At 38.6% G+C, this 12,374-nt stretch overlaps 1 protein-coding gene across 2 annotated transcripts in view; it reads right to left on the minus strand.

Moving 5' to 3' along the window:
• IFT57 (intraflagellar transport 57) overlaps positions 1 to 12,374 on the minus strand; it is a 67,225-nt gene that overhangs the window by 8,155 nt on the left and 46,696 nt on the right. For both annotated transcript variants that reach the window (XR_002829603.1, XM_006090080.3), the window contains exon 7: positions 1,402 to 1,473. Coding sequence is in view for 1 of the 2 variants with exons in the window: in XM_006090080.3 (XP_006090142.1) it covers positions 1,402 to 1,473 (72 nt within the window). In the remaining variant the exon portion in view is untranslated. The remainder of the gene's footprint in view (positions 1 to 1,401; positions 1,474 to 12,374) is intronic.

Here is a 12,374-nt window from a genome sequence, read left to right on the forward strand (position 1 = left end):
GCGCACTGACCACCAGGGGGCAGCTCCTGCATTGAGCATCGGGCCCCCTGGTGGTCAGTGTGTGTCATAGTAACCAGTCATTCCCAGTGGTTCTGCTGTTAGGGTCAATTTGCATATTACCATTTTATTATATAGTATAGAGGCCTGGTGCACAGGTGGGGGCCGGCTGGTTTGCCCTGAAGGGTGTCCCGGATCAGGGTGGGGGTCCCACTGGGGTGCCTGGCCAGTCTGGGTGAGGGGCTGATGGCTGTTTGCAGCTGGTCACACCCCCTTCAGGGTGGGGGTCCCCACTGGGGTTCCTGGCCAGCCTGGGTGAGGGGCTGATGGGTGTTTTCAGGCTGGTCACACCCCCTTCAGGGTGGGGGGCCCTACTGGAGTGCCTGGCCAGTCTGGGTGAGGGGCTGATGGCTGTTTTCAGGCTGGCCACACCCCCTTTAGGGTGGGGGTCCCCACTGGGGTGCCTGGCCAGTCTGGGTGAGGGGCTGAGGGCTGTTTTCAGGCTGGCCAAACCCCCCAGCGACGGAAGCTCGCAGCCTCTCCTTTTTTTCTTTTTTTATTCTGGGATTTGTTTACCTTCTATAATTGAAACTTTGTTTCCTTCAGTGGAGCTCAGAGCCCCATGGCAGGCGGGAAGCTTGGCTTCCTGCTCGCTCCACTCTGTGGCCATGGCCAGCTGAAAGCAGGTATCTGGGGTTTATTTATCTTCCATAATTGAAACTTTGTTGCCTTCAGTGGAGCTCAGAGCCGATCGGGAAGCTTGGCTTCCTCCATCACTGGAGCAACCAAGCCTCCTGCTCGCTCCAGCTCTGTGGCTGCCGGCCACCATCTTGGTTTGGTTAATTTGCATATAGTCGCTCTGATTGGCTGGTGGGCATGGCTTAAGGTGTAACAAAGGTACGGTCAATTTGCATGTTTGTCTTTTATTTTATATATATATATTAGAGGACCAATGCACAAAATTTGTGCAAGGGCCTTGGCCACCGCCACTGCGGTGGCTGCCTCTGCCTCGGCCCCTGTCTGCTGCCTGCTGCCGTGGCCAGGGACCTCTGCTGCCTCTGCCTCGGCCCCCGCTCGCTGTGGCTTTGTCTGGAAGGAAGAACGTCCAGGAAGGAAGGACGTCCAGAAGGATGTCCAGTGTAATTAGCATATTATGCTTTTATTATTATATATATATAGATATAGATATATATATTAACTATATATCTAATATATGTAATGTAATATATATACCACTATTATATAAAATTACCTTTCTTGAGTTGGTTTAAGTGTTTAGGGCTGTGGAAATTAATATGATACATTCAAATCAGTAAGCTCCTAAAGGGCAAAATTTGTGTCTTTTTTCTTTCATGTTCTTCCTTAATAGGTGTTCCACAGAAGAGTCAATGTATATTCACATACCTTGGTCTCCTTTAGAGCAGATTCAATTCCACTTTTGTGCTGGTGCATTTGGTCAACATGGATTCTCCAATCCTATAGGCATAAGAGCATATAGGAAAAAATGAAAAACATTTCTTTCTTTTGTCTACTTTTTTTGAAGTTGTATACTTTATTTTAAATACTTTGGTTGCTGCCTTATTTCAGGTGGGAGTCCTATATATAGATTGCAATCAGATTATAAAGAAATACATATAGAGCACTGTAGAATAAAAGGTTCTAAATAAGTGTAAATTATTTTATGTGTTCACAGAGTGATGTCTGACAATTTGAATATAAATTATTCCTGCACTGTTGGTGGTTAATATTTATGACTATCCATCAAAATGAAAAAGAAATCTAATTACTAGAAAAGAAATACTTGTTTAAGCAGTAACAATTATGTTTGCTAGAAGCAATGCTGGAATCAAGACTCATATATCAAATATTAGCTTGTCCCTTGGAAATAAAATGGGGCCCTCTTTTTCAGTAAGACTTTGGAGTCTGTCTTAAGAAAGGAAGTCTATAATGATTTAGAGTTCATATATTTTGAGGTATTTTGTACTACTACTAGACTGATTGAATTAGTGTGCATATTTGAAACATACTCCAAAATCTTAATTTCCTACAAGGTACCTTCAAAATTTTTGGTTTACCTTACCACAGGTAATAATTTTAAGACTTGAGAAATACCCACTATAAGAGAACAAATATTATATTAAGGTGAAGTGATGGAATCAAGATACTCCTCTACCACCCATACCCACTCCACTTTGCTATCTACAGTATTTTGTGAAGAGAAAAGTATTTTGTGACTAGTCCCATTCTGATTTCTTAACTTTGAAATATGGGAAAGTGATTATAGGGTAAAAAATCCTTGGGCACATTACACATACCAGTTATAAAATTATAGGAAAGCTGCAAAGAACCTCACAGAGCATCTAGTCTCACCTTTATCATTTCTCTGATAAGCAAATAGAGGCCCGATGACAGAAAGCGGCATGCCCAGGCCACACAGATAGTGGTACACTTGGGTCCGAGGCCAAATGTACTAAAATCCCCACACAGTACATTTTGGCAGTTCAGAGTTAATAAAAGGAACAATTGGCTACTTGACATCAGTGAAGGTGCTAGAACAGAGAACAAATCAGTACTTTCCTTTGTCCTTAAGCATTTTTCTGTCTCATGATCAAAAGGTATCTCAGAATATGAAAGCTGGAAAGGACCTTACAGATCATCTACTCATCCATTTAACAGTCATCTAGTGCAGTGTTTTCCTTTTATGGTTCAGGGACTGTTCACCGCCTGTCACTTTGACTAGATAGATCTGGCAAGGAACAGGCCCCTCCAACTTAGCAGTCAACACTGGAACAGGGAAGAGGCTCAAAAGGCTGGCCTCCTGCAGCTGGACCAAATGGGTGTTAAGTCTCAAAGTGGACATCTGTTAAAGTCCAAGCAAGCATCTTCACAGATAAAATAAACCTGATGAGTATAATTCTATAATTAATTTTTTAAAAGTACTCATCCTGCCTGATTCCAAAAAGAATTGTAACTCAAGTATTCCTATCAGTCTCTGTATCTGTCCATATATACATATAAACATACACACACACACACACACACACACACACACACATATACATACACACTTTAGTTTTTTTTATTTATTATAAGTGATGTATTTAAAATAGTTGGTATTCTGCTTTTTCTACCCAGCATTTTCTATCCAGCAAATAAAATATTGTCTTCACAATTTGACATTCAAAGTACTTCAAGAGACACAAGCAGGCCTGACTCATCTATGTATAACTATGATAACTTACATTGACGTTAAACTCCATGGAGAAGCTGGCATTTCAGTGGAACCTTGAAGCATGAGTAGCATTTCAACAGGGAGGATAGAAGAGGAGGAATATTGTAGGTTGAGGGAGAAACAAGTACAAGGAGAAAATAGGAAAATATACAGGGAGCAAATAGGCCAGGCTGGCTAGAATATAAAACACAAAGTTCTTGGATGGGGTTGGGTGGGGAGGGTGAATCTCAAGGACACAAGCTGGAGAGAGGTTAAATTAGATCAATGGCTTTAACTAAGGAGTATGGATTTTATCATGTGGATAATGGAGAGCTATCAGAGATTTTGGGTATCAGTTTTAAAGACAAGTCTGTGTTTTGAGAAAGTAACAGCATGAAGGACATATTAGAGAGGCATGAGACTAAAGACAGGTTGGAGACCAGTTAAGAGGCTGCATAATGGTCCACATGATAGATTAGCAGAGTTTGAATCAGAGCAATGTTTGTAAGAATGGAAGGGAAGGAATGGATTCGAGGAACAGTGTAGAGACAGAATTAGCAGGACTTGAGGACTGAGGGGAATGTGGGGTGGCTGAAATGGAGGTGGAAAGTAGAGAGAATGTGTCTTTAAGGTTTCTAGCCTTAGGAACTAAGAGGATAGTAACATCGCACTGTGACAGAACAGAATGTATTTCAGGGAGTCAGACATACTGAGGAAGTTTGTTTTGGACTTTTTAACTTGATAAGCCACTGAGACATTTGTGTTTCTTGTTGCCATTTAAAATGGAAAGCTGTTTAGGATGTACTGGTACAATTATCTGCCAGGTAAGTCTGAATGTTTGTTTTATTAAAATCTTCAACATGGACACATTTTCTGATGTACAGTTATAAAAAAATCCTTAAAAGTGTTGACACTTTAACCCAGCAATTTCATTTCTAGAAATTATTCCCAAGAAAATAATTGGGTATACACACACAGGAATAACTTCTTTGTAAAGATAAAAAGCAGAAAAATCTCTAAATAGCTAACAGTAGAGGACAATTTAAACTATTTTGTAATACTCATTTCACTGCTAAGTATAAATGCAGTATAATACCATTTGTATAAAGCTCTAAACCAAGCTATAGCAATATACTGTTTGGAGATATATATGTGAACACACACACACACACACACAATAAAAAGCTATTGACAATACACAACCTTGAGGCCAGGGGTCCCCATGGGTGGGAAGGGGCAGCAGCAGAGAAGCACACAGGTGACTTCCAGGGTGTTGTAATTGCCTAATTCTCAGGTTGGGTAGTGTAGTGCATGTGTGAATGCTTGCTTTATGTTGGACTTCATAATTATATATGTATTGCATATTAAAATGTAAAATTCATGTTTTCAAAAAATACTATATAATAAAAGCCTAATATGCAAATTGTCCCCTTGGGCGGTCGTTCGACCCAGAGTTAGACCGGGAGTTCGACCGCTTACTATGATGTGCACTGACCACCAGGGGGTGGTGCGAAACATGTGGGCATCGGCAACATGGCACTGGCAGTGGAGGCACTGCCGGCCCTGATGGGCCCTGATGAGCGCGGGACTGCAGCAGGATGGTGCAGCAGGTGAGCGGGCAGTGCCAGGTCAAGGCAGGTGCAAGCAGGGGCCCAATCACCCTGCTGACCGCCCCGCAGGCGATGTGGTGGAGCAGGTGAGGGGACAGCACCAGGCCAAGGTGAGGTGCCAGGAGGGGAGCAGCGGGGCTTCGAGGCTGGGGGTGCGAGCTGGGACCTGATCTCCACAAGCCACCCCAAGGGACCCCACCCATGCACAAATTTGTGCACCAGGCCTCTAGTATTTAATAATATACAAAAACACATGCTACCAGCATATCATAAAGTGGAAAAACATTCCCAAAAGAGTATATTTATTAGGTGGCCAATTTGGTAAAAATTAGTATTTGTGTATATTATATGTCTATATGTATGTGTGTATTAAGATAGATAGTTGAATATTGTTGTTTTAAATTTCTTCTTTATTTTTCCAAAAATTCCCAAATTTCCTACAAGAGAACTTTATCACTTTAGTCAGAAGGGAAAAAAAATCAGTAACCTTCTGGATACCCAAGAAGTTCTTGAAAGAGGCTTAATATAGTTACAGTGGAAAATATAAATAATTATACTTGTAACATTTTATTTTTAAAATATATTTTTATTGATTTCAGAGAGGAAAGGAGAGGGAGAGAGAGATAGAAACATCAATGATGAGAGAGAATCATTGATCGGCTGCCTCCTGCACACCCCCTACTGGGGATGGAGCTCTATGTGCCCTTGACCAAAATCGAATCTGGGACCCTTCAGTCTGCAAGCTGATACTCTATCCACAGAGCCAAACCAGATAGGGCTATATTTGTAACATTTTAAAAACATGAATATAAAAAGGCAAAATATACAGCTTTTAAAAAAACTATAACTGAAATGGTTAAAAACTTTATAAAGGTTTGTGATAAGAATGAAGAAGTAATGGGTTTTAATGATATGTAAGGAATTGATCCCCCAAATAAGTAATAGTAAAAAGAAACTGTTCAAAAATGATAATCTTACATTAGTAGAGAATCCATTAAGTTACAACACACTTTCATATATCTTTCTTTCTTTGATAACCACAAAGGTTTGGATCACTCAGTAGGCATATGCATCCCTTCTTTTTTTTTTTTTTGCTTTTCTTTCTAAAATTTATTTTAAATTTATTGGGATGACAATGGTTAATAAAATTATATAGGTTTCAAGTGTACAATTCTATGATAGATCATCTGTATATTGCATTGTGTGTTTACCACCCAAAGTCAAGTCTCCTGTCACCATATATTTGACTCTCTTTAATCTTTTCCACCATCCGCTCACTCCCCTTTCCCACTGGTAGCCACCATAATGCTGTACTTATGCGTTTTTGTTTGTTTGTATTGTTTGTTACTTTCAGTTTTATATACCACATGAGTAAAATCATATGGTTCTGGACTTTTTCTGTCTGACTTATTTCATGATAAGGCATGATATTTTCAAGTTCCATCCATGTTGTAAATGGCAGTATTAATCCATTGTATATATCTGTTCAGGTCCTCTGTCCATTTTAATTAGATTGTTTGTTTTTGTTGTTGAATTGTATGAGCTCTTTATATATTTTGGACATATCAAAGGTGTTGTTTGCAAATGTCTTCTCCCATTCTGTTGGTTGTCTTTTTTTTTTTGATGATAGACTCTTTTGCAGTGCAGAAGCTTTTTAGTTTGATATAGTCCAGTTCATTAATTTTTGCTTTTACTCTCTTTGCCTTTGAGGTCAAATTCATAAAATTCTCTCTAAGACTAAGGTCCAAATTTGGTAACCATGATTTCTTCTATGTATTTTATTGTTTCAGGTGTTACCTCTAGGCCTTTGATCCATTTTGGGTTAATTTTTGTGTATGGTGACAAAAAGCAATCTAGTTTCATTCTTTTGCATATGGCTTTCCAATTTTCCCAGCACCATTTATTGAAGAGGCTTTCTTTTCTCCATTGTATGTTTTTGGCTCTTGTTGAAAATTATTTGCCTTATTATATGTGGGTTTATTTCTGGGCTCTCACTCCTGTTCCATTGGTCTGTGTATCTGTCCTATCAATACCATGCTTCTTTTTCACCTCTATCCTTCTCTCTAAGAGGATTATGTGATCTGCTGGCTGGTGGTGGGAGGAGTGTAGTTCCCTGCTCCACTAATGCTGTCCTTAGCCGTGTGATTCTCTTTGGTCAAGGAATGATGCTGGCATAGGACATGGCCTATGCCAGGACTATGCAGAAGCTATAAGAAGCATCCACCAGCTCTCCTGCCCTTTCTTTCAGCCATGATACCAGGCATGTCCCATATAAGGGTTATCCTTTCAGTCTGGGTCTAGGAATAAGAAATATGGGACACAGCTGGAGTAGAGCTGCAGCTGAGCCACACATCAGCAGACATGTATCTTAAGTAAAAATAATGGCCCAGCCAGCATGGGTCAGTGGTTGAGCACTGACCTATGAACTAGGAGATCGCAGTTTGATTTCCGGTTAGGGCATATTTCCAGGTTGTGGGCTCGAGCCCCAGTGTGGGGCATGCATCCAATCAATGATTCTCTCTTATCATTGATGTTTCTCTCTCACTCTATCCTTCTCTCTTCTGCTCTGAAATCAATAAAAATATATTTTAAAAAATAAAAATAAATAAACCACTACAATTTTGAGGTTGTTTGTGATACAAAAAAACTGAACATGTATCCAAATTTTACAATAGGAAAGCCAAGAATCAGGTTAATGACCTTTCCAAAGTTTCATGTCTGGGAAATGGAAAGCACTCCCAAACCAGTGCATTTTCCACATATTACATGCTGTTGTTCTTTGTACGAAAATGAATTATCAAACAGTATCTAAGGTAAACCAAAAATTCTTTTTTGTTATATATCAAGTGAGATCCCACCTGTCACTGGAGCTTACTGGTCACCTATTCCAAAGTGCTCTAAGTGTGTTTATTAAGCATCATTTCTCCTTTCTATTGAAATTGAGTTTTTCACCTCTCTATGGAAATGAGAAGACTAATAATAACACAGAATATCCTTTCTTCAGACTTTCTATTTTTCAAAATCCTTTCATGCAAAATCTCATGTATAATTCTCTCTGTCACTTGGGAGGTAGGTAGCAAAGACAACATAACCATAAGCCCCTCCCCACTCCACATTCTTTAGCACCAAATTATAAATCTCTTTTTCAGAAACAGGAGAAATGTGATGATATATCTGCAGATGGTGATTCACAGCATACCATAAAATCAGTATGTATGAAATCAACTTGCAGCTGTTAAGGTGACTGGCAGGACTATATGGTCTCTGGGTTTTACTTTAACAGAATAACACCTGAGTGATTTCCTTTGCATATGCAGACATTTTGCTTCTTTGTTTAAAGCACCAACTCAAGACTCAAAGCTCCTCTGAATCTGCAGGGAAAGAGAGACTGAAACATGAGCTAGGGATGGTAAGTGGAACTTATTCTCTGTATAACTTTCACTAATTTACAACTTTTATAATGTCAAGCTGTCAATATTTTTCACCCAGTTTGAGCCTCTTTATGGGTGGAGAGGCAGAGTGTGAAAGGACTCTTTGTAGAAAACAGGCACCTTTGTGTGCACTGGGATGCTTCTTCCTGGCCTCGGAGCAGTCCATGCCAGAGCACACTGACTCTAGCAGTTCCCGGCTACTGGCCCCTTCTGCTCCAGCTCCCAAGAGCAAGGCCCATGGCTCTGATTGCTTACATCACAGAAATGTTACTTCGCCATCTACTCTACCTTTCTCCTCTATTCTTACTGTTTCTTTCTCTATTCTATTATGAATAATTACTAATAAAAATCTTAATTCAATGTTCCTATAGTCTTATTTTAGTGAATATAAAATATATACAAAGGTTTTTATGGGCTTCCTCCATTTAAAATACTTAACCCCATTTTTGTCATAAGGCCCTTGTTTCAACTCTGAATTCACTTTCTCTAGGGATTCTCAAGATCACTCTGGGGAGAAAACCCTGCACCTCCATTTCACAGATTGGGTAGCAAACTGAGATTGTGTGATTTTTACAGTGTCAATCACAAAATAAATAGGAAACCAAACATCCTTTCTCTCACTTACAGATTTTCCATTACACAACTGCCACGTTTCTTTCCTTACTTTGTCACCCAATTTCAGTGAGAGACACAAGAAACTCTGACAACTCCCAACTCAAGTTTGCACATTAAATAAATGTTTCTTAGGTTGGCTGTTTTGCTAAAGCCTAGATGCTATAGAGATTTGTTGCTTCTAATCTTCTGTGGACGAAGAATCCGGGTAGCTACGTTGTTAGAGTAATCTCTAAAAAAAGTACATGTAAGCTCCAGAGAAGGATTTACAGGGAGAATGCTCTCCTATAAATAAAATGCATGAGCTTTACCACACTGTTTTTTGTAATATTTTGACTACCAGAAACCTTTTTTAGCTCCTAGTAATAGTGGGGAAGGGCAGGGCATGTAATGAGAATAGAGCCACAGTTGCCTAATAATTATTCACCTTACTAACTATAGATAAGAAATTTTCTTACAGATCCTGGGAAACTGGAGGATGAAACAAGGCTATAAAAAGATAAGATGCCTTGATGGGTTCATTACTCAGAAAAGAAATACATTTTGCGAACAGACCAACGACAGGACACGCTTTGATTTGGTTGCTGTGCCAAGACCCTGACCCCCTCCAGGAGTTTTTCTCAAGAACACTGATCATGCTCCAGTCCCAGGAATGGGCTCAGCAGTCTGTAACATCATAGAAGATTAGCCACCTTGTTATCAGACATTGAGCTCCTGAAGGCCAGACTGCAGATTCTACCTTCCCCTTCCCATGTTACACTTGCAGCTCCCAGCTGCATGTAGCTATCTTCTCCAACTGGTGAGGGGGGCGAGTGCAGATTTTTGTGGGTGACCAACTGCTCTCCCCATTCTGCCACGTTATTGGGATAAACACTCATGTATGATTCAACCCTGTCTCTGCTTAATTGGCTCAAGTAGTGACAGGCAGCCCAGAACCCTTGGTTGTCTGGTTCCACTGGTTTAGGTACAAAGTAGTCCCCCAATAGACACATCTACTCTAAGATCTTTTTTTTTTTAGTTTTATTTTTTAATTTTTTAAATATATTTTATTGATTTTTTTACAGAGAGGAAGGGAGAGGGATAGAGAGTTAGAAACATCGATGAGAGAGAAACATCGACCAGCTGCCTCCTGCACACTCCCCACTGGGTATGTGCCCGCAACCAAGGTGCATGCCCTTGACAGGAAGCGAACCTGGGACCCTTGAGTCCGCAGGTCGACGCTCTATCCACTGAGCCAAACCGGTTAGGGCTACTCTAAGATCTTTAGTCTAATAATAATAACTTCAATGTTGATATTCAAGGAATGCTTAGTGTCAGGCACTATGCTAAGAAGCACTACCCATACACCATCACATATAATTCACTTAAAAACTCTGCTAAATGAGGAAATTGAGGCATAGCTACTTGTCAGTAGACTGCCCAGGCTCACATAGGCAAATGTGTGGTAGAGCCCAAGTCTGCTATATCATAACGTATCATTTCCCTGATGAATGTAGTAAAGTATAACTAAAATTTGGAAGGGATAATGGTTAAAGGAGACATTAGTTTTACCTGTAGTATTTGAATTTTTACAATATATTTAAGTATAAATTGTATAATGAAACAATGAATTTAAAGCATTTTTAGGATAAACATGTAATTAAAAACTTTCTCACAAAGAAATATCTAGACTCAGATGACTTCATCAGTGCATTTTCCCAAATATTTAAGAAAGAAATAACAACCTATACAAACTCTATCAGAAAACAGAAAAAAAGGGGGGAGGGGAAGCAATTGCCAACTTGTTTTATGAGGCTTGCATAGCATTACACTGAAACCTGACAAAGATACTTAAAAAAAAAAACACAAGAAAAATTACAGATCAATATCTTTTATAAAGATAAGTATAAAAATCCTCAACAAAATACCAGCAAATCAAATCCAGTAATATATCAAAAGGATACTATATCATGATTAAGGTGCATTTATTCAAAATGCAAGATTAGTTACTCAAAAATCAATCAATATAATCCACCATAACAAGAGAGAGAAAAAAGGAGATAAATCATATGATCATCTCAATAGGTTAAGAAAAAGTCATTTGAAAAACTTAATATCCATTCATAATAACTCTTAGCAAATTAGAAACAAAACGGAAGTTCTGTAGTCTATTAAAGGATATTTATAAAAGTCATAAAGCTAACATCATTATAATGATAAAATTGTAATACTGAAAGTCTTCCCCCCTGCTAATACCACTTATTACCAAGATAGAATTCTTAGCCAATCTATCAGGTAAGATAAAATAAATAAGAAAGATAGAAAAGCTTGTGAAGAAATAAATAAAATTGACATGATTTATCTGCAGATGATATAATTATACAAACAGGAAATGCAAAAGAATCTATAAGCCTATTATAGAATGAATAAGTGAATTTAGCTGGAGATGTGTATGTATACTGTACATACACACACATGCACAGATAATTGCATTTTTATCTACCAGCCACAAATAAACAAAAATAAAATCTAAAAAGATACCATATTTAATAGCATCAAGTAGACCAAAATAATAAACAACAAATAGACCAAAGTAATAAAACAGTGTCCAGATATAGATCCCCATATACATGCTTCTTTTCATGACAAAGTAGTACACTGTTCACTTTTCTGTAAACTGGGTAAATTGCACATACATATGAAAATCAAATAAATCTTAAGTTCTAGCTCACACCATATACAAGAATCAGTGCTAGAAGCAGAAATCAATGCAAAAGGTAAGACAGTAAAGATTCAAGAAGAAAACATAGGGCCAGCCAGCGTGGCTCAGTAATTGAGCGTCAACCTATAAACCAGGAGGTCACAGTTTGTGAGCTCCTTCCCCAATGTGGGGCATGTAGGAAGCAGCCGATCAATGGTTCTCTCTCATCATTGATATTTCTATGTCTCTCCCCCTCTCCCTTCCTCTCTGAAATCAATAAAAATATATTTTTTTAAAAAGAAGAAAACATAGGAGGATATCTTCCTAGCACTGGGGTAAAGATTCTTAAATAAATCATAAATATAAGCTATAATTCCCTCTCCCCCATTTGAGTATAGTATTAAAGTTTAGCCACTGTTTATCATAATATAGCAATAAGAGTGAAAAGGGAAGCTAAAGAGTAGTTATTTGCGATACATATATCAGACAAAGGACTCATACCCTGGATATATAAAGAACTTCTATAAGTCAAAAGAAAATACAGACAATCCAATAACAAAAGACCACAGAGGATATCCAAATGCAAAATAAGCATATGGGATACGGTCATCAGGAAATGTAAATTAAAATGACAAGGAGACATCACAACATATCTACTGTGATGACAAAATAAAGAAGACCAAGACAATGCTGAATGTTGATAAAGATGTGGAACAAATGGAATTTTCATACACTGCTGGGAGAATAAATTTGTATATCCACTTGCAAAAACTATTTGGCAGAGTCTGCTGAAGCTGAATATACACATACACTATGACTTAGCAATTCAACTT

The sequence above is a fragment of the Myotis lucifugus genome, unplaced genomic scaffold, assembly GCF_000147115.1.
Source record: "Myotis lucifugus unplaced genomic scaffold, Myoluc2.0 scaffold_67, whole genome shotgun sequence".
NCBI classification, from domain to species: Eukaryota; Metazoa; Chordata; class Mammalia; order Chiroptera; family Vespertilionidae; genus Myotis; species Myotis lucifugus.